The 27,546-nt window shown below is 38.6% G+C and overlaps 1 protein-coding gene across 14 annotated transcripts in view; it reads right to left on the bottom strand.

The window, feature by feature from the left end:
- fryl (furry homolog, like) overlaps positions 1–27,546 on the bottom strand; it is a 474,538-nt gene that overhangs the window by 164,651 nt on the left and 282,341 nt on the right. For 13 of the 14 annotated variants that reach the window (XM_043691269.1, XM_043691279.1, XM_043691242.1 and 10 more), the window contains 8 exons: positions 24,917–25,106; positions 17,152–17,276; positions 16,237–16,294; positions 12,674–12,765; positions 10,018–10,190; positions 7,939–8,099; positions 3,390–3,500; positions 2,690–2,844 (listed from right to left, as the gene is read on the bottom strand). In XM_043691269.1, the coding sequence (XP_043547204.1) occupies positions 2,690–2,844; positions 3,390–3,500; positions 7,939–8,099; positions 10,018–10,190; positions 12,674–12,765; positions 16,237–16,294; positions 17,152–17,276; positions 24,917–25,106 (1,065 nt within the window). The remainder of the gene's footprint in view (positions 1–2,689; positions 2,845–3,389; positions 3,501–7,938; positions 8,100–10,017; positions 10,191–12,673; positions 12,766–16,236; positions 16,295–17,151; positions 17,277–24,916; positions 25,107–27,546) is intronic. The other variant, XM_043691209.1, reaches the window with a different exon arrangement.

The following is a 27,546-nucleotide window of genomic DNA, read 5'->3' as shown; positions in this document are numbered from 1 at the left end:
TCGGATGTTGCCTGAACTGCTGTGCTCTTCCAGCACCACTAATCCAGAATCTGGTTTCCAGCATCTGCAGTCATTGTTTTTACCTCATAAAATAACCTGCCATTCCAGGTATTAATCCAGTAAACCTTCTCTGTATTGTTTCAATGCATTTATATTGTTCACTAAATAAGGAGAACAATATACTCCAGATGTGGTCTCACCAAGGCCCAGTATAACTGAACTATAACTTCCCTACCTTTGGACTCAATTCGCCTTTGAATACACAATAACATTCAATTAGCTTTCCGAATTGCTTGTTGCCTTCATTCTAAACTTGTTTGATTCATGTACTATACACTCAGATGCCTCTGCAAAAGCTTCCTGCCAAAATGGAAAACTTCATACTTTCCTATATTATACTCTATTCTGCAAGTTTTTTGCCTACTCACATCTATTGTTATGCCTTTAGAGAGTTATGTCCTCTTCACAACTTATTATCTTTCCTATCATTGTGTAGTAGTAAGTTTAACAACCATATCTCTGTCCCTTCATCTAAGTCATTTTTATTAATTGTAAATAGTTCAAGTTCTAACACTATTCCTGTGACTCACCTCTTGTTACATCTTGCCAACCAGAATATTATTCATGTCTTACTCCTCTCTGCTCTGAAGGGGAGGCAATGCATGTGTTTTATTTGGACTTTCAGAATGCTTTCGACAGAAGTGTCAGAGAACAGATTAATATGTACCATTAAAACGTTGGGATTAGGGACAGGACACTTCAGATGGATAGAAAACTGGATTGCAAGACAGGGAAACAAGTGGGAATAAGTGGCTTTTTTTTCCAAGTGACAAGCGGTGACTATTGATTCACAGGAATCAATACTAGGACCCTAAAGATTCATCATGTATGTTAACGATTTAGATCAGGGAACTAAATTTACTATCTCCAAATTTGTACATGACACAATGTTGGATGTGAAGGATGCAGACACGCTTTGTTATGATTTGGACTAAAAATGTAGGTGGGCAAATGCATGGCAGATGTAGTATAACATTATACATGTGAGGTTATCCACTTTGGGAGCAAAAATAGGAAGGCATATTATCTGAACAGCTATAAATTGAGGCGGGAAATTTGTAACAAGGCCTGGGTGTCCTGATACACTAGTGATGAGAATAAATGGTATATTGGCCTTTATAGTGAAAAGATTTGAGTACAGCAGCAGGGATGTCTTGCTGCAATTATACAGAGACCTAGTGAGACTACAACTACAATATTGCTTGCAGTTTTAGTCACATTATCTGAGGAAGGCTGTTCTCACTAGAGGGATTGCAACAAAGGTTTATCAGACTGATGTATGAGGACAGGCTGTATCAGTCAGGGTTATATTATTTGGAGTTCAGAAGAATGGGTTTCGGGGGGATTTCACACAAACCTACAACAGGATGAGACAGGGTAGATGCAGGAAGGATGTTGTCAATGACTGTTTGCCGTCAGAAAGGATTGTTATGATCCCTGTCGATGGTACTACTGGCAAGTCAGATTCAAGAATGAAACCTGGCTTGTTAGATTTTGTTTACTTTAACTTGGTAGTCATTCATATGAGACTGTGGAGTTACTTTAACAACAGAACAGAACATATCACACAAAAGAACTAAAAAAAACAAATTATCGAGTTAAGAACACAGTTGGAAAGATAGTAAAATATGGCAAAATCAAAGACTCATCCCGTTTTCCAACATTACCAGTTACACAGCCTCAAATTTGGCGATGTTACTCCTTTATATCAGATCTTTAAGTTCAAAATAATTGATTTTCTCCAGTTCATTCCTGTGAATTGTCTTAAAATAATAGTCTCTAAACGAAGAGATTAGCCTTCCTCAGTTTTTAATATCCTTCAAAATTCCAATCAAAAACTCTTCATTTGGAAGTTTCACAAAACTACTTTATTTAAAAAAAAGAGTTAACTGTGCTTTCCCTGAGGCAAAAGCAGAAATTGCTAGAAAAACATAGCAGTTCTGGCGGCATCTATGGAGAGAATGCAGAGGTAATGTTTAGGGTCTCGTGACCCCACTTCTGAAGAAGGGACACTGGACTTGAAACATCAACTCTGCTTTCTCTTTACAGATGCTTCCAGACCTGAGTTTTTCCAGCAATGTTTGTTTTGTTTCTGATTTCCAATATTCAGAGTTTTTTGGGGGTTTTTTGATTTATGCTTTCCCCGAACTGCCCTAAGATGCCTTCTAAGATAGAAATCATTTTTTTCTTCTAACCTCACTCAGGTCTCTTCCAAACTGTTCCAAAAAACTTTCTCTTTCTGAACTTTTTATGCTAAAATCAACTTCTGATTATTTTGAACCAAAAACACGTCAATGGCCTTCAATGTTTAACCCAGCAGTCACAAACCATGACAGCACAATCAATTTCAGGGGTCCTTATTATCTGACACATTCTGGATAAGGTCTGCAAAGACTGTTTGACCTAGTTATTTTTAAACCCTTCAAACGTATCCCATAATCCCACTATTTTGAAATCTCAAATCTAAACATGATTTCTTCTGCCAATTTTTATAACATTTTGTGGTTAGCTGAATCAGTAATATGTTAATAATGTGCAATGCTTCTAAAATGTAACTAAGCTACCTCAGTTGTAGTTAATTGTATCCATCATTGCCGAACTATCAACACGAGAACAACTTAATCCATACCTGTTTTGAAAAACATTGGCTATCGCCTTGAAACATCCAGCTGCTACTCGTCTTGAACCTGTATAGCATCGATCCACAGCCCAATACATTAGATTACTTTGGTCTGGATTCAACTCTAATAAAAGCATTACAGCTTCACAGCCTAACTGATGAACCTGAATGAAATGTGCAAAATACAAAGTTAATCTTAAAACAACAAGAACAAATTATTTCACATTAATTGCTGCAGTTAACAGTATGATTTTAATGTGAGAACTGATTTAAATCAATTTTACCAAGAAACAAAATTAGTATAATATTAGAAGGTCTTCAAAACAGGAGATGGCTAGCTCAGTTGGCTACTTAGTTGGTTTGTGATGCAGAATAGTGCAAGTTTCATTCCTGCACTGGTTAAAATCACCACGAAGATTCTGTCTTCTCAATCTTGCCACTTATCTGAGACATGACGACCCTCAAGTTAAACTTATCATTCAACGTCTCTTTTTAATCAGAGATTATAATAACAGCTCTATGGTTTTCTTGGACTATGACGAATTTACTTACATCAGAATAATGTTGCAAAGGCTGCTATTTTATGTGTAAAGCTTTCAAAACACAAAGCCTTCATTCAAGTATATTTTTTAAAACTACTGCTCAAATTACTTTTATACCTGCGACCTTTTGTGTACAATTATGATTTATTATTTCAGATATTTCTTACCTTTTTTTCTTGGGAATCCAGGATGTTATCCAACCACTTGTACAGATAACCATCTGATGACAAACCTACATTATCAGACACAGGCCCACAACATAACACAGCTGACATAGCCTATGATGAAGAGAAACAAGATTGATACATAAGCCTTAAGAAAATAATTATGACAATTATCATAGGCCAAATCAACAGATTTAATAAGAACAATGTTACATTTAGAACAATGTTTGGCACTGGATTATTATCAGTAAAACCTATGGCTCATTCTTTTATTAAACATATAAAGGTATGAGTAAAGTCAACTGGCATCACTTATTTGTGCCTATCCATAATGCTTATCGCAAAATTCCAATTATTTTCAAATATGCACTTTTTCAAAGTGATTTCATCAGGATAGGTCCACTCTCAAATTAAACAGTCTCTATATCAACAATCTTACATAATTAACTCATTAGGTGGAAGGCAGGGCCATAGACATCTATGTTGATTTCTGCAAAGCTTTTGACAAGGTTCTGCATGGTAGACTGATTAATAAGATTAGATCATATGAGATCCAGGAGAGCTAGCCAATTGGATACAAACTGGGCTGAAAGGTCGGAGACATAAGTGGTGACAGAGGGTTACTTTAATGACTGGAGGCCTGTGACCAGCGGTGTGCCAGAAGAATTGGTGCTGGGTCCACTTATTTATATAAATTGTTTGGATGAGGCTATAGGAGGCATGGTTAGCAAGTTTACAGATGTCTCATAGATGGATGGTGTTGAGATAATCATCCTCACTGTCTAAGAGTACAATGGGACCTTGATCAGATGGGCCGATGGGCCAAGGAGTGGCAGGTGGAGTTTAATTTAGACAAGTGTGAGGTGTTGTACTTTGGTACGGCAAATCAGCACAGGATGCATACACTTAATGGTAAACCCTGGACAGTGCTGCCAAACAGAAAGACCCAGGGGTGCAGGTTCACAGTCCTTGTAAGTGGAGTCGCAGGTGGACAGGGTGGTGAAGGCAGTGTCTGGCATGCTTGCCTTCATTTATCAAATATGGAGTACAGAACATCATGCTGCAGCAGTAAGGATATTCTGAGGCCACTTTTAGAGTACTATGTACAATTCTGGTTGCCCAAAACAAAGATGATTTGCCAGATTGTAAACTACACTTTCAGTTAGAATAAATACTTATCTTGCATGCAAACAGACAAACAAAACTCATGTACCACTGCAATGCTGGACATCATCTAGATCACCACCACCTTTCCAAACATGAAGCTCAACTCTTCAATGATGACTATAAATACATATCAACTTAAGCATCAACTTGCACCAAAACTGTAAAAATTTACAATACCTGTTAAAATCAGCACTGATATACAAATTATACGATTGTACATAATTATCACTAAACTTCTTTGACTATTACACAAGGTAACAATTTCTGGAACACCATGCAAGTCTATGAAAAATATGAAACAGGTGGCTGGAGGAACTGGGACTTGCTGTGTACCAAGAGCAACATGTTCAAGATGGACAGGGGGATTGCACCTTAACTGCATTGATTTGAGTTAGACTCATTTATTGCTGTCACATGTACTGAGACAGTGAAAAAGTGTTTTGTTTGCTATACAGGCAGATCATAACGTACAAAGTGCATCAGTAGCAGCACAGAGTGCAGAATACAGTGTGACAGCTGCAGAGAAGGTGCAGAGAGAGAGCGCAGTATTAACATTTGAGAGGTTTAATCAAAAGTCTGATAACAGCAGGGAAGCAGCTATTCTTGAATCTGTTTGTACATATTCAAACTGTTATATCTTCTATCCGATGGAAGAGGGTGGAACAGTATATGACCAGAGTGAGAAGTGTCTATGATTATACTGATTACTTTCCTGAGGCAACAGGCAGCATAGATGAAGTCAAAGCGGCACAGTGGCTCAGTGGTTAGCACTGCTGCCTCGCAGCGCCAGGGATCCTGGTTCAAATCCAGCCTCAGGTGACTCTGTGTGGAGTTTGCACATTCTCCCTGTGTCTGCATAGGTTTCCTCCGGGTGCTCCGGTTTCCTCCCACAGTCACAAAGATGTGTGGGCCAGGTGAACTGGCCATGCTAAATTGCCCAAAGTGATAGGTGCATTAGTAGGGAGTAGGTGAAAGGGTCTGGGTGGGTTACTCTTCGGAGGGTCGGTGTGGACTTGTTGGGCCGAAGGGCCTGTTTCCGCACCGTAGGGAATCTAATCAATGGATGGAAGCTGATTTGGAAGATAGACTGGGCTGTGTTCACAACTCTCTATTGTTAGTCACTGATTTCAAGAAGCCGAATGGAGGGCACGCCTGTCTGGCATCAATGGTGCTGAGGTGCTGTGCCCGAAGCGTCGAATCTCCTGTTCCCTGGATGCTGCCTGACCTGCTGTGCTGTTCCAGCAATAAAGTTTCAACCACTATTGTTAGTCACTGATTTCAAGAAGCCGAATGGAGAGCACGCCTGTCTGGCATCAATGGTGCTGAGGTGGAAATGGTTGAGAGCGTCAAGTACCTGGGAGTGATGATTACCATCAATCTGTCCTGGACCACCCACACTGACAGAATGGTCAGGAAAGCACAAAAATGTCTCTACTTCCTCAAGAGGTGAAAGGAAACTCAGCACATCCGCAAAGACTCCTACCAATTTTTATAGATGCACCATAGAAAGCATCCTATCCAGATGCATCACAGTGTGGTATGGCAACTACTTTTCCCTTTGGAGGTTAAATAGTGCTGTGGTAGAGGGTTTAAACAATGTGACAGAGGAATGGGAATCAGAATAAAACATCAGAGATAACAGAAACAATGCAGACAACTGGGAGAGTCAAATAGGGAGAAACTGAAAAAGCTAGCATTCTTTTCCATAAAGCAAACAGGTTTAAGAAAAGATTTAAAAGTTCTCAAAAATCTTGAATGGTTTTGCGGTTTAAATAAAGAAACTGTTTCTGGTGGACCAAGTATCAAGAATCGGAGGATAGGCATTTTTGATTGGCATAAGAACTGGAGGAGGAGATCCACTTTTTTTTTAAAAACGGAGAGTGTTCTTATGATCTGGAATGCACTACCTAAATTTCCATCTACAATGAAGGAAAAAAACTACCATGGAACCGGAGTGTTGTTGACAAAGCTAGTATTTGCTACCCAACCCTAATTGCCCTTTAACTGAATGACTGGCGAGGGCAATTCAGAGGACAATTACAAGTCACTCACATTACTGTGTATTTGGAGTTAAGTAATAACATATTGCCTTCTCAAAAGGCATTAGTGAACCAGATGGGTCTTTATCACAATCAACAACTGCGTCACTGTCACCATGAGACTAGTTTTATTATTTGAATTCTAGATTTATTAATTGAATTCAAATATATCAGGCTGCCATAACGGACTTTGATTCATGTGCCCAAATAATTATGGCATTTGAGATGTGTTTCCAGACACATCTTTTAAATGAAAGGAGGGTTTCTGACTTTGCTCCTTTTCAGGCAGTCACTTCCAAACCAATACTATCATCTCAGCGAGAAATGCCTTTTGCATCTCGACCTAAAATCTTTCTACCAATTCCTTTAAATCTATATCCTCGAAACACTAACCTCTCCATTAAATAGGCTCTTTCCATACATTCTATCCAGGTCATTCTATCCTCTCACTTTTGTAAATCTCAATCCGTAGTCTCCTCTGTTTCAAGGGGAAGAATCCCAGACAATCCATTCTTTTTCACTCTTGCATTTTTTCACTCCTGCTATCTCACTTGTACAACCACATGCTGTGACCAGATGTACACACAGCATTCAAGTTGTGGCCTAATTGATGATTTATACAATTCCAGCATAACCTCCATGGTCTTATATCCTATACTTCAGCTCATAAAGATCAGGATTCCACAAGCTTCTTAACCACCTTAATGATCCATCCTGCTACCTTCAGGGATCTATGGACATGTAGCCCAAGGTACCTCACTTACTCTGTACCCCTCCATATTATCATTCTTATTGTGTATTCCTTTACCTTGTTTGACCTTCCTAAATGCATTACGTCACACTACTCGGTGTTAAATTCCATTTGGCACTTGTTGCCTACCTAACCAGTCCATTGATAGCTTTCTGCACTGTGTAGCTATCTTCTTCATTATTAGCTATGCAGGAAACGTTTTCAGGGAAAGTTCTTGATTGTGCACCCCATAATTTACATCCAAAATGTTAACGTCTGCCACAAAAAGAAAGGGGGACCTGCAGAGCCCCACTGGAAACAACCTTCTAATAAAAAAAAGTCCATCAACAATTACTTTTTGATTGATATCATTGTACTGTAAATAATGTGCACATACAGTTTCATGCAATGGCAGTCAATGATGCTCATACAATAGAACCAAATAATTGCTTTTCTTCCACTGGTACAAAATTAATTTGACCTTGCATCCAGAAAACATTAATCAATAATATTTGCCACATGACAGGACACAACATAACACTATCACATATAGAATTAGATTTCTTAAAACTCTTGGTATATTGTCACAATGAATGAGAAGGATCAGTGCTTATACCTTTAATGCAGAATACTGATGCCGGTTAATTTGCATGTTCCTGTCACTGTATCTATCCAGAGGAGTAAACATTATGCTAAATGGGCCAGCCCAGTGACTGAACAACATAAATAGACTGTGGCGTAAACTCTGCTGTGGAAAGATAGCCCTCCGTTGGTGAACTGTAAGGAAAGGCAAAAAAGACAAAATGAGTCTCAAAATGTTTTTAGATAGATTAAGTCCTGTAGATTTTATCTACAGAAGAATTTCAACACAAGTCATTGCACAAGTGTTAGACAATGATATGAGTACTGCTCATTTTATTTGTGGGGTCAGATGGTGGGTCTAGTTAACTCTCAAGTGCCTTGGATGAAGAGTGATCTAGAATATATTCATTTTAAAGTTGCACTACATCTCTCAGCAAAACATACATTGCAATTTTCTGAAGAAATGTTCTAAAGAAATCATAATGGATTCAAAACTTCAACTGTGTTTCTCTCCACAGACGCTGCCAGACCAGACAGCATTCTCTGGGTTTGTTACACACTCAACTCTGAGACTCACACAAACAACCCTTCCATAACAAATTTGAGGACATTCAGCAATAAACTTTCTGCCTTTATGATTTCAAATCTATAGAATCTTCAGACAATGTTAAGGTAAACCAGTGACAGTTTCATCACAAGCCAATTCTGTAATATATACCTTAAAATAAAGTACAGAGAGCGCAAAATAGTGCAAGATAAGAAGTTGGACAATTTACTAGTCAAGACTCTGAAATGCAGTTTCTTTAAATGGGGGAATAAAGACAATACATTAAATTACCTGGATATACTATCAATTGTGGCCTTTGTTGGTGGGATCTAACCAGAAATTAATATTAAACATCAAAATATGCTCAATTTTTGCTCAATTTCCATGGTTTTCTTTTTAACTGTTTTCTATGCTATTGACTATGATCTATTTTGCAGTTGAAATTTTGCATATCACATGTTCCAGTTCATTTAGATTTTGAAAAATTCCTTCTAATCAACTACACCCAACAGTTCTCATACAACGTAAAAATTAGAAAATGAGAAAGTATGCTAAAGGTAAATTACTGCCGGAGAACTTAGCTCAATTAATCAGAGATCACAAACACACAGATCGGACGGAGAACTGACAAAGATTTATTTGACAGCAATATCGTGGAAGAGACTTGATCCCACTGAAAGAGTCACTGACAGGCCGTTCAGAAGGAGACACAGCTTCTTCCCCAGACAGAGAATTTAGTGGAGTTTCATACCATTGCAACAATGAAGTGTGAGTTATGAGACAATGGTGTGAGTTGTACAACAAAGAGAAATAAAGTTCATTCATTGAAAAGATTTAAGGGTCCGCAATGAGTTTCTTAATTGACTCAGGAGATTCCGATCCTTGGCTGCAGGTGGTGTTAGTGGGTTTCATCCCGGTGTTAATGGGTTTGTATTGTTGAGGGGGCAAGCGAAGTACCTTTAGTGCCTCCTTGTCTGGGTACCCTTTGTGAAGGCTGGACTCCTAGTGGGAGCAGCTGTGTCCTAAGGACATCAGAGGTGCGGGGCTGTTGTGAAGTGGGAGGCTTATTATCACTTAATCAGTAGAAGTATATTCTCTTGGTCTGGAGCAGCTGGTTTGGCCAATTTGAGGCATCGAAGGTAGGCTCAGTAGCTAAGTGCAGACATTTTGTGTTGTCTGTTTTGTGGCCATGTCATGGAGGGGCTGGGACCGTATTTTCTCCCACAATTACACTAAAGAAACTTAGTTAAACTCGTCCAGTGTAACTGTAGAGTTAAGGCCTGACATAATGTCGGACTAATAGGATTTATATTACTAGTACAATAGTAAAGTAGATTTAGATTACATTGATGTTATAGTTGTTAGATAAATGCACCCTAAAATTGAACTAGGTCATAATAAACTGTCCTCTTTTTCTTGTAAATATTCTAAATCAATAAACATTACTGGCCCCAATTAATTATAAGTTAGATTATGCACTTGTTAGACACATTTACATTTTCAATACATATTAGATTTTTTTAAAAAATCATCACAGTAACTAATTGCTTCTGGAATTATGCATACCTGGGACATTTTGAATGATATTTGCCACCAAGGCACTGAAATGGCATCGGATATCCTTTAACGTGTCAGAATCCTTGTCATTCTCAGCTTCAAGCAGCTGCCTTGTTAGATCAACATACTCCAACAAAGTGTTATTGAGGGAATGTGTTTCATTATCAAGGCCTCCACTTCCACTAGTATTTGAAAACAAACAATAGGTAAGAACACCAAAACACAAAAAGCCAAATCAACATCAAATAAAATCTATGCACTTGTTATAACAGGATATTTGCGATTAATTTATGACACAAAATTAGACTAAAATTTTAAGTAATGAACAGATAAATTGCACTTCAATTTCATTTGTTCTTTCTCAAATTAGAAACACCAATTAGAATGTTCAATAGCAGAATGGCATGTTGTCTCCAGGTCAGCATAAGATTAGCATTCCATCTCCAAAACCGTGCACACCCTTCATGCCACAATGTGAATTAAATTTACACTACCTCCTTATTTTCAGTACAAGTTTTCCCAAACTTCCTGAAAGCCCATCAGATGTCAGAACAGAAGTAGGTCTTTCAGCCAAACAAGTCCATACCCGAGATAACCCTACTATGGAAGGATTTCATGGTTGATCAGAAAGTTCTCAACTCTACTTTCCTGCCTTTTCCCAAATAATCTTCATTCCCCTACTGATAATAAATCTGTCTCAGCCTTGAACATATTTAATGACACAGCCTTAACAGCTTTCTGCAGTAAAGAATTCCACAGATTCACTATTCTGAGACAAAATTTCTCATCTGTCTTAAACAGATGACCTCTGAAATTATGCATTCTGGTCTTTAACTCTCCCACAAGAGAAATCAATCTTTCCACATCTATCCTGTCAAGACCCCAAGGGATTCTGTAGGTTTCCATAAGATCAACACTCATTCTTTTATACAATAATGAGCATGGGTACAACTGACTCAACCTCTGCTCGTAAGACAGTCTCTCCATACCCGAGATAACCCTAGTTCTTTCGACTGCCTCCAATGCCAGTACATATCTTAATTTTAGATAAATTGGGACAGAACATAGGAGGCAAAGCTACTGAGTTTGCAAAAGACAGTAAAATTGGTCGTATAGTGGACACTGAAAAAGGTTATCTAAGAATACAACGAGATACCAAACAGCTGGGCCAAGGAGTGGCAAATGGAGTTTAATTTAAATAGGTATGAGATGTTGCATTTTGGTAAGGCAAACTAGCACAGTATGTACAAGTTAAAGGTCAGGCCCTGGGGAGCATGTACAAAGAAAGAGCCTTAGAGGTTCAGGTACACAGTTCCTTGAAAGTTGCGTCACAGGTAGACAGGATGGCATTTGGTGTGGTTGACCTCATTGGTCAGAGCATTGAGTATAGGAGTTGGGATATCATGTTGCGGCTGTACAAGATACTGGTGAGGCCACTCCTGGAGTACTGCATACAATACTGGTCACCCTGTTATAGGAAGGATATCATTAAACTGGATAGAGTCCAAAAAAGATTTACAAGAAATGTTACCAAGACTGGGGAGTTTGAGATATAGGGAGAGACTGGATAGGCTGGGATTTTTTTCCTTGGATCATTGGAGGCAGAGGCGTGAACTTATAGAGATTTATAAAAGTCATGCGAAGCATAGCTAAGATGAAATGGCAACACCTTTTCCCGAGGGAAGGGGAGTCCAACACTCGAAGGCACAACATAAGGTGAGTGTGGAAAAAAATTTAAAATGGACCTGAGGGGCAACTTTTTCCACACAAAAGGTGGTGCATACGTGGAATAAACTACCAGAAGATGTGGTAGAGACGAGAGTAATTACAACATTTAAAAGACATTTGGACAGGTACATGAATAGGAAAGGTTTAGACAGATATGGGACAAAAGCAGGCAAATGGGACGAGTTTAGTTTAGGAAACCTGTTGGACATGGATGAACTGGATTGAAGGGTCTGTTTCTATGCTGTTTGACTCTCTGACTCTTATGTAGACTTGAGGACTCTAAAAGGGGTCCAAAACGGTTAACAGTATTCCAGATATGGTCCGACTAACACCTTGTGTAGTTTTAGAAAAGCTTCTCTACTTTTACACTCCATTGAAATAAAGGCCAACATTCTACTTGCCTTCTATATCACCTACTGAGTGTGAATGCTAAACTTGTGTGATTAATAAACGAGTATTCCCAAATCTGTAGCATTTTGCAGTCTTCCTCCACTTAAATAATATTCAACTCCTGCCAAAGTGCCTAACTTTACAATTGCCCACATTATATTCAATCTGACAAGTTTTTATCCAGTTGCTTAACCTGTCTACATCCCTCTACAGATTGCTCATGTCATCCTTATCATTTACTGTCTCATCAACTTTTGGGTGGTCAGCAAACTTGGTGACATTACATTCACTTTCCTCATCCAAGTCATGAATATTTTTTGTAAATAATTGCGACCCCAGCACTGATCCATCTGATACTCGACTATTTACACCTGGCCATCCTAAAAGTACTTTCCTATCCCAACTCTCTGACTTCTATTGATTAGCCCCAAGCCTTTAACCATGCTAAAATAATACCTGCAACACCATGGACTTTTATTTTTATGTTCATAACTTTTCAGTTGCAATTCGTTGAGAGTTGAAACCTAATTTCATGTTTGTTATTTACCTGTGACTAATTACACCAGCATCTGCTAGTAGCTCAAAGATCCTCACGAGTTGTACCCGCAAAATATCTCGACGCCTGCGTCGTTTCATATTCTGCATTACAGATGCAAATATCACTTATTTTCTGCATTTTGAATTTCCACATTGCATCCAAATTGATAAAAATCAAACCATTTAAATAACAATTGCAAATACAAATTATAGTAATTGTGTAAATACAGCCATTAAATTTCCAAAGTTGCAGATAGTATAGCTGTCAAATTATAATATTAATGATATCATACAAAAGAACATTTTAAACCCTTTGCATATGAACAATACTTATCAGTTTTCAAAATATATCAATATCATATAATCTTGAAGAAATGGTGGCTCTAAATTTTCAAATTACTGGAGTTAGCAATTGACAAATCAAACAGTTGGCTGTACAGTAGTTTACTATTGTTTTTCACTAGCTTATTTCTGATTGCACAGCCACACTTCAGCTCTTATGGGCTGGGTTTGGTTACAAAATACCATACATGTTGATGAAACAATAAAACATTGCCATTCCCATACAGAAAAGCAAAGTCAAATATGTGGAATCATTGAAAAGTGACAAATAGTACATGCTCCGAAATCTCCAAATATAATGTGAGCGACCCATAATCTTTCGCTGAAATAATGAATGGAGCTGCAAAGTTCTTCCATGATGCCATATATTAAGACGGGTCTACAGTTTAGCATTTCCTTTGTGTACAAAAGGAACATCTTTTAAACTACAGCTGTCAATTGTATTGAGTAAATATAAATAAACAAGAATTATATAATAAAACAAAAGATTGTAAAGGAAGGGTATTTTCTGGCTGGAGGTCTGTGACTCGTGATGTTCTGCAGGGATCTGTACTGGGACTTCCGCTGTTTGTGATATACATAAACAGCTTGGATGAAAAAGTAAATGCGTGGGTTAGTAAACTTGCAGACAATACAAAGATCGGTAGAAGGTTCTCAAAGGATACAGCCAGATATAAATCAGTTGCAGATATGGGCAGAGAAATGGCAGACAGAGTTAATCCGGACAAGTGTGAGGTGCTGCACTTTGGGAGGTCAAATGTTAAGGAAAAGTATAGAGTTAATGGCAGGACCATGAACAGCCTTGATGTACAGAGGGATCTTGGGGTTCAATCCACAGTTCCATGAAAGTGGCCACGCAAGTACATAGGGTACTAAAGAAGGCATTTGGCATTCTTGTCTTTACTGGTCCAGGAATTGAGTACAAAAGTCAGGATGTCATGTTGCAGCTTTATAAGACTTTAGTTAGGCCACACAATTTTAAAAATAGGTGAATAACATGACAATAATTGCATAATTATACATGTCAATAAAATATGTTTATAAAACAGCTTATTTTCATTGTAAACAATTAAAAGTTTATAACTTATTCATTAGTGAGTTTCAATTCTATAAACCAGTGTAAGTTCTGTTGTGAGTGAACAGAAACAGAGGGAGCGGAGCAAAGGAGAGAAGAGTGGAGCCAAAAGGTTAGGGAGAAAAGGATGGCACAATAAGGGAAAAAAGGAATCGAGGGCTACATAAAAGTGGGTTTTTAATGTTCATTAAGGAAAACTTGGAAAATAATTAATGCCTATCTCTAAGTAAGGCAGTGATACAGAACTGAGTTGTCTGAACACTTATTAGCATGGAAATAGCATCTTAAATTTAATATAAGGTGGCATACTACCCCTTCAGATGGGGTTAGAGGGCGCAAAATCACTGCAGGACAGCATTTAAGTACTGAATTGGCATTTCGGCCTGCGAGCTTTCCTGCCATTATAGACAGGATCTAATCACCCCAGAAGTCACCAGTCCAACATTTAGTACACAGGACATTAAATCCCAGCTTTTGGGCACAGCAAAAGTACGTGACATTACTGAGTTGGAAATGGGTGGCATTAGTTACAATACAGTTCTGCTTGCAACCTTCTTCTGGGGTCAACCATGATATGACTTGAAGATTACAGACAATAAGGTTCAGACTCAAAGCTGCCAAGGAGTGAAACAGGGTCAGTGGCTAGAGAATGTGGCTTGCAATGGGGATCAAACTTTACAGATTTCCTGGTATTGAGAGAAATATTAAGATTATCCAATATTGGTTGTTGGACATGCAGTTAGACCATTTAAGAACAGTGCAAGGTGGAGAGAGGTTCAGGCGAGGCAGGGGTAGCAGTCAAAGAGAATTTGGTGTTGTCAGTGAACTTACAGAAATCAGCATTCAGGTTTTACTTAATATAACAAAAGGGAACCATATAGACAGGAAATAAGAGTGGATCAGGGATAGCTCCTTAAGGTCTACCCCAGGTAACCAGGTAGGAAAGGAAGAAAGCTTCTCTGGCTACAAGTGCAGTCCCATCCATAGAAAGACAGTGTGAATGACCACTTCAAACAAAGCAGACAAGTGAAGAGTCACAGGAAGGGTTTTCATTTGAAACTTTGAGAAGAGCTATTTTGGTATTTGGTCAAGGATGAAATCCTGAATGGAAGAACACAGAGCACTCCAGTGAAAATGGACACAAATTTAGGTGGCAACCACATGTTGAAGAAGTTTTGAGAAGAAAGGATGGTTGGTAATAACATGGTAATTTACAAGGATAAAGGGGTCAGTGTTGTGATGAATTCAAGAAGAGGGCAACAGTATCAGAGTTGAATACAAACATTAATAGGATGAGCGATGAAAACGCTACTTTGCTGCAAACAGGCTGAGGGGTCAAGAGATGGGTCTTGCAGGTAAGATGAGCTTGAAAAAGGCATGCATCAGAAAAAGGAGAGTGATTTGACAAAGATGAGGGCTTGGAATCGGACAGAGGAGAATCTTAGAAGGAAACTGGTCTGGTATAAGAGGGTAGTAGCAGAAGCAGCTTATTGGATGACTGAAATCTTACTAACAAAAATCTTTCTGCATTTTTATTGGCGACAAGGGTATAAAAAAGGAGTAGAAGGGTTTGAAAAAGACAACTTTAGCACAGAAATCAGAGGTTATCTTTGAATTCCAGAACATTCCTGGAATAGTGAGCAATTTCAACAGACAACATCATGCTTTATGTGATCCAGCCAGATCTTATGGTGAATAGTTTAGCAAGTTACTTGCTCTATTCTTTGAATTCTATACCCTTCCCACTTAAGGAAGTAGAATGAGGACTGTATCTGGCAAACGGGATGAAAAACAGTAATGGTTTTCAGGAGGACTAGGGCACTGAGGGTGTGGATGTTGAGCAAATCAGGAGCTGCACCAACATCATTGAGATGGATGGTCAAAAGCTAAAAAGAGTTAGGAACCTGAAAAAGCAGTTAATAGTGAATTGGGCACTGACTTATATGAAACATCCTTTGCTCAAATTCAGTTTTCAAGCTGAAGAAAAAAAAACCTTCAGAATTTCTAACTTAGACACCTGACTGCCAGTTTCCTTTAACTTTTGAAAATCTGGTATAGAAAACCCTTCACAACAGATCCACACACTTACAATCAAACATTCTAGTGCAGATCACCTTATGCTTTTTCATTAAGAGTCCAGTTCAATTTTTGTTTACCTCTGGCCTTCTTTCAAGTGCTTCTTTTATAATGGGATGAAGTTCTTCTATCAACTCTCTGCAAAACAAAAAGAAGCGACTGAAAATGAGCTGCTTACCATTTAGCTTTCATTGGCCAGAAGGACATGGATGCTTTGGAGAGGGTTACAGAGAAAGTTAAGCAGATGTTACCTGGTCTTAAGGGCTTTAATTATGAGCAGAGGTTTGATAAACTCAATTTTGTTTTCACTGGTAAGACAGAGGCTGAGAGGCACCCAAATAAAGGACGACAAAATTATGAAAGGCACAGATAGGATGAATTGTCATAAACTTTTTCCCCAGAGTGGAAAGGTCAACTACTACAACAGGGCACAGGTTCAAGGTGAGAGGGAAAATGTTTAATGGAGAACTGTGGGGAACATCTCTTACATAGAAAATAACAGGTGCCTGGATTGCATTGCTAGTGGAGGCAATGGGAGCAGGCATGTTAGCAATTATAAAGCAAATTTTGATAGACAAAATATTTACTATATTTAATTTGCAAATTGAGCACAAAATCTTTGTTCAGTGTGTAAAAAACATAGCTGTCAGATAAAGCTTATTTTTTGTTGAAAAAATTGCAAAATGAATTTTCTTCAATCCAGTTTGAAACTAAGCTCAGCTTTCTTATTCTACTTTTGAGTCAAAAAGCATCGCGTGAACAATGTGATTTGAAGCACAAAGCAATCCAATCTCTTTTTGAGGACAAAAGCAGCTAAAGTTGTGAATAAATACAACTAACTGGCTTTTAAAAATTGTAGATATTTGGGCAATCCTGGAGGGAACATCTTGCCCTTCAAATATCTTAAAGAGAAATTCAAATTAAATACATCATAACATGCTTTGCTGGTTCAGACATAAAAAAAGGTAAAACTTGTGCAATGAAATGCCTTTTACCTAAATGCTACAGGATTGGTCCTGCCAAGCCCCAGCACCAGAGATTCTGTAATTTCCATGCTCTCAGAGCGCATCATTGGAACTATAAACTTGAATAGCGAAGATGGGGATGGAATGCCAATTATCTGAAATTACAAAGTATTCACCTTAATATAAAATTCATATCTTCATAATCTCATGTTACCTATTCTGGTTATTGCTGCAAATGTCAAATTGATTAGTAGTTGGTAGCATTTTTGATTGAGAAAAACATATTATGTCTTCACACTTTACTACGATCATAATTTCAGCTGACATTTAATATGAAAGGAATACTCTTGTTAAAGGTGGTATCTGTAGATTAAATGTTAAACTAAGTCCCCAAATGCCTGCTTCATTAAGCATAAAAGGACACAAGCACATCAAAGATGACCACTGCACTTTTCTGATGTTCAAGCTAACATTCCTCTAAAAATGCAGACAGAGAGAAGTCAGATGACACCTGGTTATGGTCCAACAGGTTTATTTGAAATTATAAACTTTCACAGCACTGCTGCTTCAAATGAAGTGGCTTCACCCGAAAGCTTGTGATTTCAAATAAACCTGTTGGATCTTGACTTAGTCCATCACAGTCCAACATCGGCACCTCCACATCATTAAAAATACATATTTATTGTCTCGAGGATCACCTTGTACCTAAATCAGCTGCTATGTTTCATAAAATAATTATGGATAAGGAAGGACCTTGTTGATTTTGATTCAGCTTTCTAAAAGGAAGCCAGATCTCTCAAACCTGCTTTTCTTCAATAAAGTACAGACCTTTTGCTAGCACTATTCTACACAGAAGACAATGCCAGATTACGACTATCCCTGATTGCTGTCCTAAATGTATGTTAAATATGCGGTTCCTTGTCCTATCCACAGTTTGATTCTTCCGGATTTAACTGCTCATTTTTTGTAGCTTACATAACCAAAGCTGCACTTCAAATAATGACAATTAAAATTTCTTATTTGTCTATAAATATGGCCCAGTGGGTCAATGTCCAAAGTCAGAAAGCATTAGAAGGGGGAAAAAACTTATATTTGCTTGCTTTTTTGGTTCATAGTTTGCGACGTCTGTTTAATAGAATATATTGAACCCAGAATGGGGAGCCCTGCATAAAACAGAGTAACATCCAGGAAAATCTCAAAGTTCATTAGTTAGTAATACAGGTCGCTCTGTGAGAATGCACCTTTTGTTGATGTGAATTTGCTGTAACACGACTGATGAAATGTTTTGAAAGCGCATTGGCTGTAATGCAATTATATTGCCAAATTTTAGAAACAGCGCTTAAAGTTGTGATTTTTATATAATGTCTGCTTACACAAGAACACAACCATCGGGTTATAGAAGAACTACCTGTAACTGCTAATTTATTAATAATATTTTAGTATTTATTTTATCTATTATACATTTCTTTACCTTCAGGAGAAAAGTAGAGAAATATTTCTAGATTAAAAACTAAATAAATAGGAGGAATTAAAAAAAATGAAGAACTAAACAAATAAAATAGAAGTGCAGGGTCACAGGATGTGTTGAAACAGCATAATGTGGGAGCTGATGGATTCTATTATAGTTCATAGTGAACACATTTGTGGCAAATGTTGGTATTCAGGTGCATAGAAAATGATAAAATCAAAGGTAAAGGAGAATATAGGATTGTAGGTTAGTGATGGTGCTCATTCTTACCAAAAAAAAGGGAAAGACAGGACATGTGAATGTCATATTGTACCAAGGAACCATAAAAGTGAAAAGATCCCCTGGGGATGTAGTGATCATAAATTTAATGTTCAGTTCAAGTGAGAAACTTCAGTCAGAAGTACCTGTGCTTAACTTAAAAAAATTACAATGAACTGAGGATAGAGTTAGCTAAAGTGAACTCGACGGACAGATTAGCAGGAAAGTTAGTAAGGAAGCAGTGGCAGGAATTGCAGGAGGTATTTTATGACCCACAGCAAAACTGCACCCCAATAAGGAGGAGACATTCTAAGGAGGGATAAGCCAACCAGAGTTAATCCAATTCAAAGTAAAAACATGTAAGGAGACCAAAGATCATGAAGCCTCAAATACAGAGATAAATTCAGAATCCAGCAAAAGAGGCTGCAAAGATAACAAAAGCAGAAAATAAATGAGGGCAAACTAGCTAGGAACATAAAAACAGACAATAAGAGCTTCTTTAAATATATAAAAGGAAAGAGTGAGATCAAAGTGAACATCGACCCCTTAGAAAATCAATCTGGAGAGATGGTGTTAGGAAATAAGGGAATTGCAGAGAAATTAAATGGATATTTTGCATCAATCGTTGTAGTGGAAGAAACTTCAAACATCCTATTAATGCTAAAGAGCATGGAGGGAAAAATTAAGTACTATCACTAAAGTAGCAGTAATTGACAAACTAATGGATCTAAAGGTAAAGTTCCCTGGTCTGGATGGTTTGCATCCATGGAACTTAAAGGAGGTGGCTACAGAGATATTAATGGTAACTTTCCAAAAGCCATTGGATTCTGAAGAATCACAGAACCCCTACAGTGCAGATACAGACCACTTGGCCCATGGATCAGCACCATCACATCCTCTCGACATAACCCTGCATTAACTATTTCTAATCCCCCTGCACACATCCCTGGACACTATGAGGCAACTTAGCACAGTAAATCCATTTTGCCTACAAATCTTTGGAGTGTCAGAGAAAACCAGAGCACCCCGAGGAGGCCCACACAGGCACAGGGAGAATGTCTGTGTGGAGTGTGCACAGTCACCTGAGGCTGGAATTGAACTCAGGTCCCTGGTGCCGTGAAGCAGTAGTGCTAGCCATGGTGCCGCCCATCAGAGATGTGCGAAGCATTAGACTGGAATGGAAAACTGCTAATGTGACACCCTTATTCAAAGATTGATTAACTTAATATCTACAGTTGGAAAAATATTGGTATTAAGGTTAAGCAAGTAATTGCAGAACATTTAGAAAATCAAAATTTAATCAAACAGAGCCAGTATGGCTTCTTGGAAGGGAAATAGTGTCTGGCTAATGTATTACACTTTTTCAAGGAAGTCTCAACCAGACTGGACAAAGAAAAACCAGTAGATGTGTTGTATTTGGACTTCCAGAACATGTTTGACAAAGCACCTTTCAAAAGGTTAAGTCATTAGATAAGAGCTCACCTGTTGGGGATAATATATTGTCATGGATAGCGAATTAGTTAATGGGCAGGAAGCAGTGAGTGAGGATAACAGATTCTTTCTCAAATTGGCGACCGATGACCTGTGGGATTTCACAAGGATTGATGCAGGGATGGCACTATTTACAATACACATTAACGACTTGGAGGAAGGGAATTAATGTACTGTAGCCAAATGTATAGAAGCCACAAAAATAGGTAATAAGGAAGGTTGTGAGGGGGATACAGTTAATAGACATGGTTAGATTTAGTGAATAAACCATGAGTTAGAAAATGGAGTATAATGTGTGAAAATGCAAAGTTATTCATTTGGGAAGAAAGAACAAAAGATCAGAATATTATTTAAATGGAGAGAAACTGAGAAAGGTGCAAATCAAATGAACTTGGGGATAATAGTGCATAGAACTAAGAAAGTTAGCACACAGCTACACTAAGTAATCAAGAAGACAAATGAAATGTTGGCCCCTATTTCAAGGAGAGTTGGAATACAGGAGTAAGGAAATCTTTCCGCAACTGTACAAGGTGTTGGTGGGACCATATCTAGAGTGCTGTTTGGTCCCCTTATTTAAGGAAAGATATAATTTCATTGGAGGTGGTTCAGAGAAGGTTCATAAAGATGATCCCTGGCATGGAGGGATTACCTTATGAACAAAGGCTCATCAGGTTAGTAGTTGATTCATTGGACTATAGAAGACTGAGAAGTGATCTCATTGAAACATATAGGATTCTTAAGGAGCTTGAAAGGGTAAGTGCTGAGAGGATGTTTCCCCTCGTGGGACAGTTTAGGTCTATGAGAGTCAGAATAAAGGGGCACCAATTTAAGACTCAGATGAGGAGTAATTTCTTCTTTCAGAGAGCTGAGTGTGTTTAGAACTCCTTGCCATAGAGAGCTGTGGGAGATGAGATCTTGTGCATATTTAAGGCTGAGATAGAATGATTCTTGATCAGCAGGGGAATGAAGAGTTACTGAGAAAAGGCAGGAGAGTGGGCCTGAGGCATGTCGAATTAGCCATGATCCTATTGAATGGTGGGGCAGGCTCAAAGGCCCAAATGGCCTTCTGGGATAAACTGGCCATGCTTAACAGAGAAGCTCAGAATACCAATTTCAAAGGAAAAAAAACACAATGTGGCAAGAATTATTGGTAAATCAGAGGACAGGGCAAGTTTTAAAGCGACAACAAGATGACCAAATAAATAACAAAATGGGAGAAAATAAACCGAGGGTAACCTAGTAAACAACAAAAATATACAGCAAGAATTTGTGTGAACATATAAAAACTGAGAGAGAAGCAACAGGGAGTATTTGCATCTTATAGATTGAAGCAGGGAAATTATGGGGAACCAAGAAATGTCAGAGATGGTGAATATAAATACTTTATATCACTCTTCACAACAGAAGACACGAAAAGCATTCAGAAAAGAATGAAAGGATTTGGTGGTGGTGGTGGTTGGAGAGAGACAGAGCGCGAGAGAGCACGAGCGAGAGTGAAATAAACGTAACTATCAAAATAGAAAAAAGTATTTTGAAATTAATGGGGCTAAAGGCTGGTAAGACTCCTGGACCTGATGGTTTGCATCCTAGGATTTTAAATAAAGTACCAGAGATATGGATGCACTGGTCATCACCTTCCAAGAATGCTCAGGTATTAGAAAAACCTCAGAGGATTGGAAAAATGCTCATTTTAACATCCTTGTTCAAAAAGGGATAGAAACAAAAAGTAGGTATCTATACCTGGAGGAGTGTCACTAGCAATCACAATCGTTTGCAATATGTATTAATGACTTAGATGTACTATTACCAAGTTTGCAGACAACACAAAAATAGGTGGGAAGGTAAGTGATGAGGATGACAAAGTAATTTACAAAGAAACAAACAGGTTCAGCAAGTGGGCAAAAACGTGAGAGATGCAAGGTCGTATTGAAAATGTGAGGTTACGCACTTTGGCAGGAAGAGAGGAGGTGAGTGCTATTTAATTCGGAACAAACTGCAGGAATATGCAACACAGAGGGATTTAGGAATACTAGCACATGAATCACTAAAAGCTAGCATTCAAGTTTGGTGGGTCACAGGGAAGACAACTGGAATGGCTGCCTTTAGTTTAGCAGGAAAGGATTTAAATTATGTTAAATGTATCCAAGACAATAGTCAGACCACAGCTGGAATACTGTGAACTGTTTTGGTCCCCTTATCTGAGGTAAGTTGTACTGATATTGGAGGCAATCGAGAGAAGGTTCACGAGGCTTTTTTGGATTGATTGATTTATTTGTTGTCATGTGTACAGAAGTACAGTGAAAAACTTGGTTTATCAGCAGTACAGCTAGGTCATAGTAAGCAAGGATGTATAGAACAAAAGATTTAAACAGGGGTGTACAGGTAACATTGTGCAGGAGAGATCAACGTTAGCAAGATCAGCATTATTTGAGCCGAGAGAGTCCAGTCAATAGGCCAATAACAACTAGGAAGCTGCCCCTGAACCTACTGATGTGCATGCATTCAGGCCTCTATATCTTCTTTCTGACAGAAGAGGTTATAAGGAGATCATTACTGGGGTGCAAAGAGTCTTTGATGAAGTTGGCAGTCTTTCATTGGCAGCGAGCTGTGTAAATGGGGTCCATGGATGGAAGCTGAAAATGTGTTGCTGGAAAAGCGCAGCAGGTCAGGCAGCATCCAAGGAGCAGGAGAATCGATGTTTCGGGCATAAGCCCTTCTTCAGGAAGGCTCATGCCTGAAACGTCGATTCTCCTGCTCCTTGGATGCTGCCTGACCTGCTGCGCTTTTCCGCAACACATTTTCAGCTCTGATCTCCAGCATCTGCAGTCCCCACTTTCTCCATGGATGGAAAGTTGGCCTCCAGTGATGGCTTGGGCTGTGCACACCACCCTTTGTAGTTTCTGGGCAGAGCAGTTTCCATATCAGGCTGTTACGCACTCAGACAATGTGCTTTCAATCGTGCATCTCTAAGAGGTTGGTGAGGGTGCTTATGGACATGCATATCCTTGGCGTGCGGTGGCACCGTGGCTCAGTGGTTAGCACTGCTGCCTCACAGTGCCACAGACCTGGGTTTGATTCCAGCCCTGGGTGACTGTGCGTAGTTTGCACATTCCCGCTGTGTCTGCGTGGGTTTCCTCTGAGTGCTCCAGTTTCCTCCCACAATCCAAAGATCTGCAGGTTAGCTGAATTGGCCGTGCTAAATTGCCCATAGTGTTTCAGGAATGCGCATCGGTCGGGGTAAATATAGGATAATTTGGTAGGGAAATGGGTCTAGGTAGGTTACTCTTCGGAGGGTCGGTGTGGACTTGTTGGGTCAAAGGGCCTGTTTCCACACAGTAGGGATTCTATGATCTTTTTCTTCTCATTAGCTCTATGGAACAATTTACTACAGAAGTCTGATGAAGCTGGTTCATGAAATATTCAAGGCTGAGACAAATTTTTAATCAATGAGGAAGTCAATAGCTAATGGGAAAAGCAAGAAAGTGAAATTGAAAATTACAAGATCAGCCACAATCTCATTGAGTATGCTCCACCATTCGAAGGACCAAATGGCCTCATTCTACTCCTAACTTTCGTGACAAACCTGAATTTACATGGATCTAGTTAACCACATTTAAACCTAAATTTGGATCTGTCAGATACTGAACACCGACATTATTTTAGTGAATTCAAACTGTATGCATTGTGGTGATGACAACAATGATATAAACAGTAATGATTTGCTGACAGCTGGCAAAGCAGTCAATCTGATGGAATTTAGAACAATTTTGGAGAATTCACAATGGAAACAATATTCAAACGTGGCTTGCTGATAAGAGAGAAAAAAATTGGATTAAGGTTAAAGTAAACATTCTGATATGGCTTTTAGATATTTATTACATAAATACCTAACAATCACACAATGCTGGTTCTGAGAAGGATGTACAACAAAGCCTTACAGGTGGATGTGGGAGCAATTTTGACTACACATACAAAAGAATGATCAAGGTTAAATGAATACAACTTCACAAAAGTACCTCACATTAGTACCTCAAGAAGTTGTCAAAATGCCTCATGGGACAGCAAAAGGATAAAATGCTCCAGAAGCCATGCACTGAAAACGAACATTTCTATCAGCTTCAACACTTTGAAGCATGAACCTGACAAGGCGTCCACACTATCAATTACTTTTACAGACAGGTAAGGCATGATCTCAGAATTAATTTCCTTATCTATTCAAGTATTTCCTATTTTTTCAATTATTGAATAATACACACAAGAAACAGGAACAGAAATAGACCATAAGGCATTTCAAATCTGTTTTGCCATTCAAAAGATCATGCTTAATCTTAGACTTCAATCAGCTTTCAAGCCTGCTCTCTGGACCTTTGGAGTAATGTTAAATTTCTGTGTTCAACAATAGAGGCGCTAACATGTTTTGAGAATTCCAAAGATTCACAACCCTTTCTCTTCATTTCATTCTTAAATGATTGGACCCTTATCCAAAGTCTGTGATCCTGCATGTTAAATTCTGTGACCAGCAGAAACAATCTCAACATCCACCTTATCAAGCTGATAGAAATTTCAAGTAGTACCTACCTTAGAATCCAGACTATATCCACTATCAGGAGTAGACGCCAGCGTCTCTGGAGGTGAGCACCTTAGTGACCCTGAAGGAGCCGTACTACATGTTGCTGCACTGCAGCAAAGGATAAGGTAGTTTCTCCAAAGCCCAATGTAGGAATCATTGCCGATTGTGGTGCTCACTTTTTTGGCATTTATAGGACTACTATTTGGAAAAGAGAATTAGAATAAAATACATCAATTTGAAAAACTATTCAGAACTATAGTGCTAAAATGTTTGGCAAGGTTTGTTATTGAATCACAGAATAGTTACCTTTATTAGGTTCACTGTGACACTACCAGTTCGCTGCACGAACAACTCTGCCATTTCTATACACCTACTCTTTCTCCTCTTAATGGAAGAATTTACTTTATATTCTTGTGTTGATTCTGACTTCCCACTGAATTTGTCTTCACCAAAATATCAGAGTGCATTCCAGACAATGATCATCCATTACATATAAAAAGATCTCCCTCATGTTGGAGTTGTTTCTTTTGCCATCACTTTCAATCTATTTCCTGTGGTTCGCAACTCTTTTGCCAAAGCGAACTATGGACTCTATCCAGACTGTCCATGAATTTCAACATAACCAGATTTCATCTTAACTATCCCTTCTAAGAACACCACTAATTTCTCTAATCTATCCTCCTAACGAAGTTTCTCACCTTTAGGACTATTCTCATAAACCTCTTGAGCATCTTTCCAATGCATTCCCATCCTTCTACAGTGTAGTACCCAGTGCTGTACATAATACTCCAGTTCATCTCTAACCAGTGTCCTATATGTTCAATATAAACTTCCCTATCTTGTATTCCATATCCCTGTTAGTGAAACCTGGGATACTGCACGTTCTAATGATATCTGTCATAAATAATGACATCTGCACATAGACAATAGGTCTTCTATGCTTCTACATATCCTTTAAAATAATACCCTTTATTTTATACTGTTTCTCAATGATTTTCCTACCAAAATGCATCACCTCACACTTCTTCACATTAAAAGTCATCGGTCACCTACTTGCTCATTCTATCAACTTGTCAGTGTCCTTTTAAGGTTCCAGGCTGTTCTTCTCACAGTTTACAATGTTGCCTTGCCTTGTCTCATTTACAAACTTTGAAATTGTCTCCATAACACACATATCAGGAAAAGCATAATCCTAATATCTAACCTGGGAAATGAATTCCAATACAAACATTCCTCTACCTTTAAAATACCATTGAATGATTACTCTGTTTTCTGTCCCTCACAGAGTTTTGAATCCACATTGCTACCAACCCTTTTATTCTGAGAGCTACAACTTTTCTCACAAGTCTACTGTGTGGCACTGTATTGAATGCCTTTTAGAAGTCCATGTACACTAAATCCACCACATTGCCCTTTGGCACCTCTTCAAAAAAATAACTCCAGCAAGTTACACATGATTCTTCTTTAACAAATCCAAGTTAGCTTTTCCAAACTAACATACTTTTCCAAGCGTCTATTCATCTTTCCACAAATAATTATTATTTCGACACATTTCCCCACCAAAGTTAAACTGACTGATCAATAAAAGGTAGGCTTACCTCAACAACTGTTTTGAACAACAGCATAACGTTCTCAATTCTCTAGTCCTCTGGTACTACACTGGATCCCAGGGAAGATTGGTTATCATTAGTGCCTCAAGAATTTCAACTCTCGCCTCCCTCAATGTCCTTGGATGCATCTCATCTGGTTCCAGTGCCTCATCTGCTTAGTATGACGGGTCATCCAAAACCACTTCCTGATCAACGTTAAACCCCTCTGGTGACCAAACATTCTCCTCTATCACTATAGCTTCGGCAGTGTCCATCTTGGAGGTGAAGACAAATGTCAAGTATGCATTTAACCCCTTTGTCATACCTCTTGCCTCCTGGGCCCAAAGTGGCCCTACTCCTCCTTTTACCACACATATATTACTGATGAGTTTACAGAAGACTTTGGAATTTAATATAGTCCTTCGCCACTTCTCACTTGTTTTTTTACCACCCTCTGAACCTTTTGTTCTACCTAACACTTTTACAGGCACACCTCTTCAATATTTTAATTTCCATTCTTTCGTGATTTGTTTGTCCTACATTTTCCTGCTGAGGGAACATACTTTGACAGTGTCTGATCCATCTCCACTTTGAAGCTGTTTTCTGCCGTCAACCATTAGTTTCAGTCTATCTGGGCTAGCTCTGATCTTGCCTCATTCAAGTCAACTCTCTGTCAGTTCATATTCTTCCTTCAGATTATTCATTGCTGTATCATTGGAAAATAACTATCAGTTTCAATTAACTGCATCAGGGTCCTGGGTTCGATTCCAGCCTTAGGTGACCATGTGTGGAGTCTGCACATTTCCACAGTGTCTGTACAGGGTTTCTGCCAGGTGCTCCAGTTTCCTCCTACAGTCCAAAGATGCGCAGGTTAGGTGGATTGCCCATAATGTCCAGGCTAGGTGGGTTAACCATGATAAATGTGGGGTTATGGATGGGGTATGAGTCTGGGTCAGATGCACTTCAGAGAGTTGGTGCAGCCGACCCCTGAAAGTCCATCATCTATAAGGTACTAATTAGGAGTATAATAGAATACTCTCCACCTGTCT

The sequence above is a fragment of the Chiloscyllium plagiosum genome, chromosome 1 (assembly GCF_004010195.1).
Source record: "Chiloscyllium plagiosum isolate BGI_BamShark_2017 chromosome 1, ASM401019v2, whole genome shotgun sequence".
Lineage (NCBI taxonomy): Eukaryota > Metazoa > Chordata > Chondrichthyes > Orectolobiformes > Hemiscylliidae > Chiloscyllium > Chiloscyllium plagiosum.
This window is presented reverse-complemented; position numbering and strand designations above follow the sequence as displayed.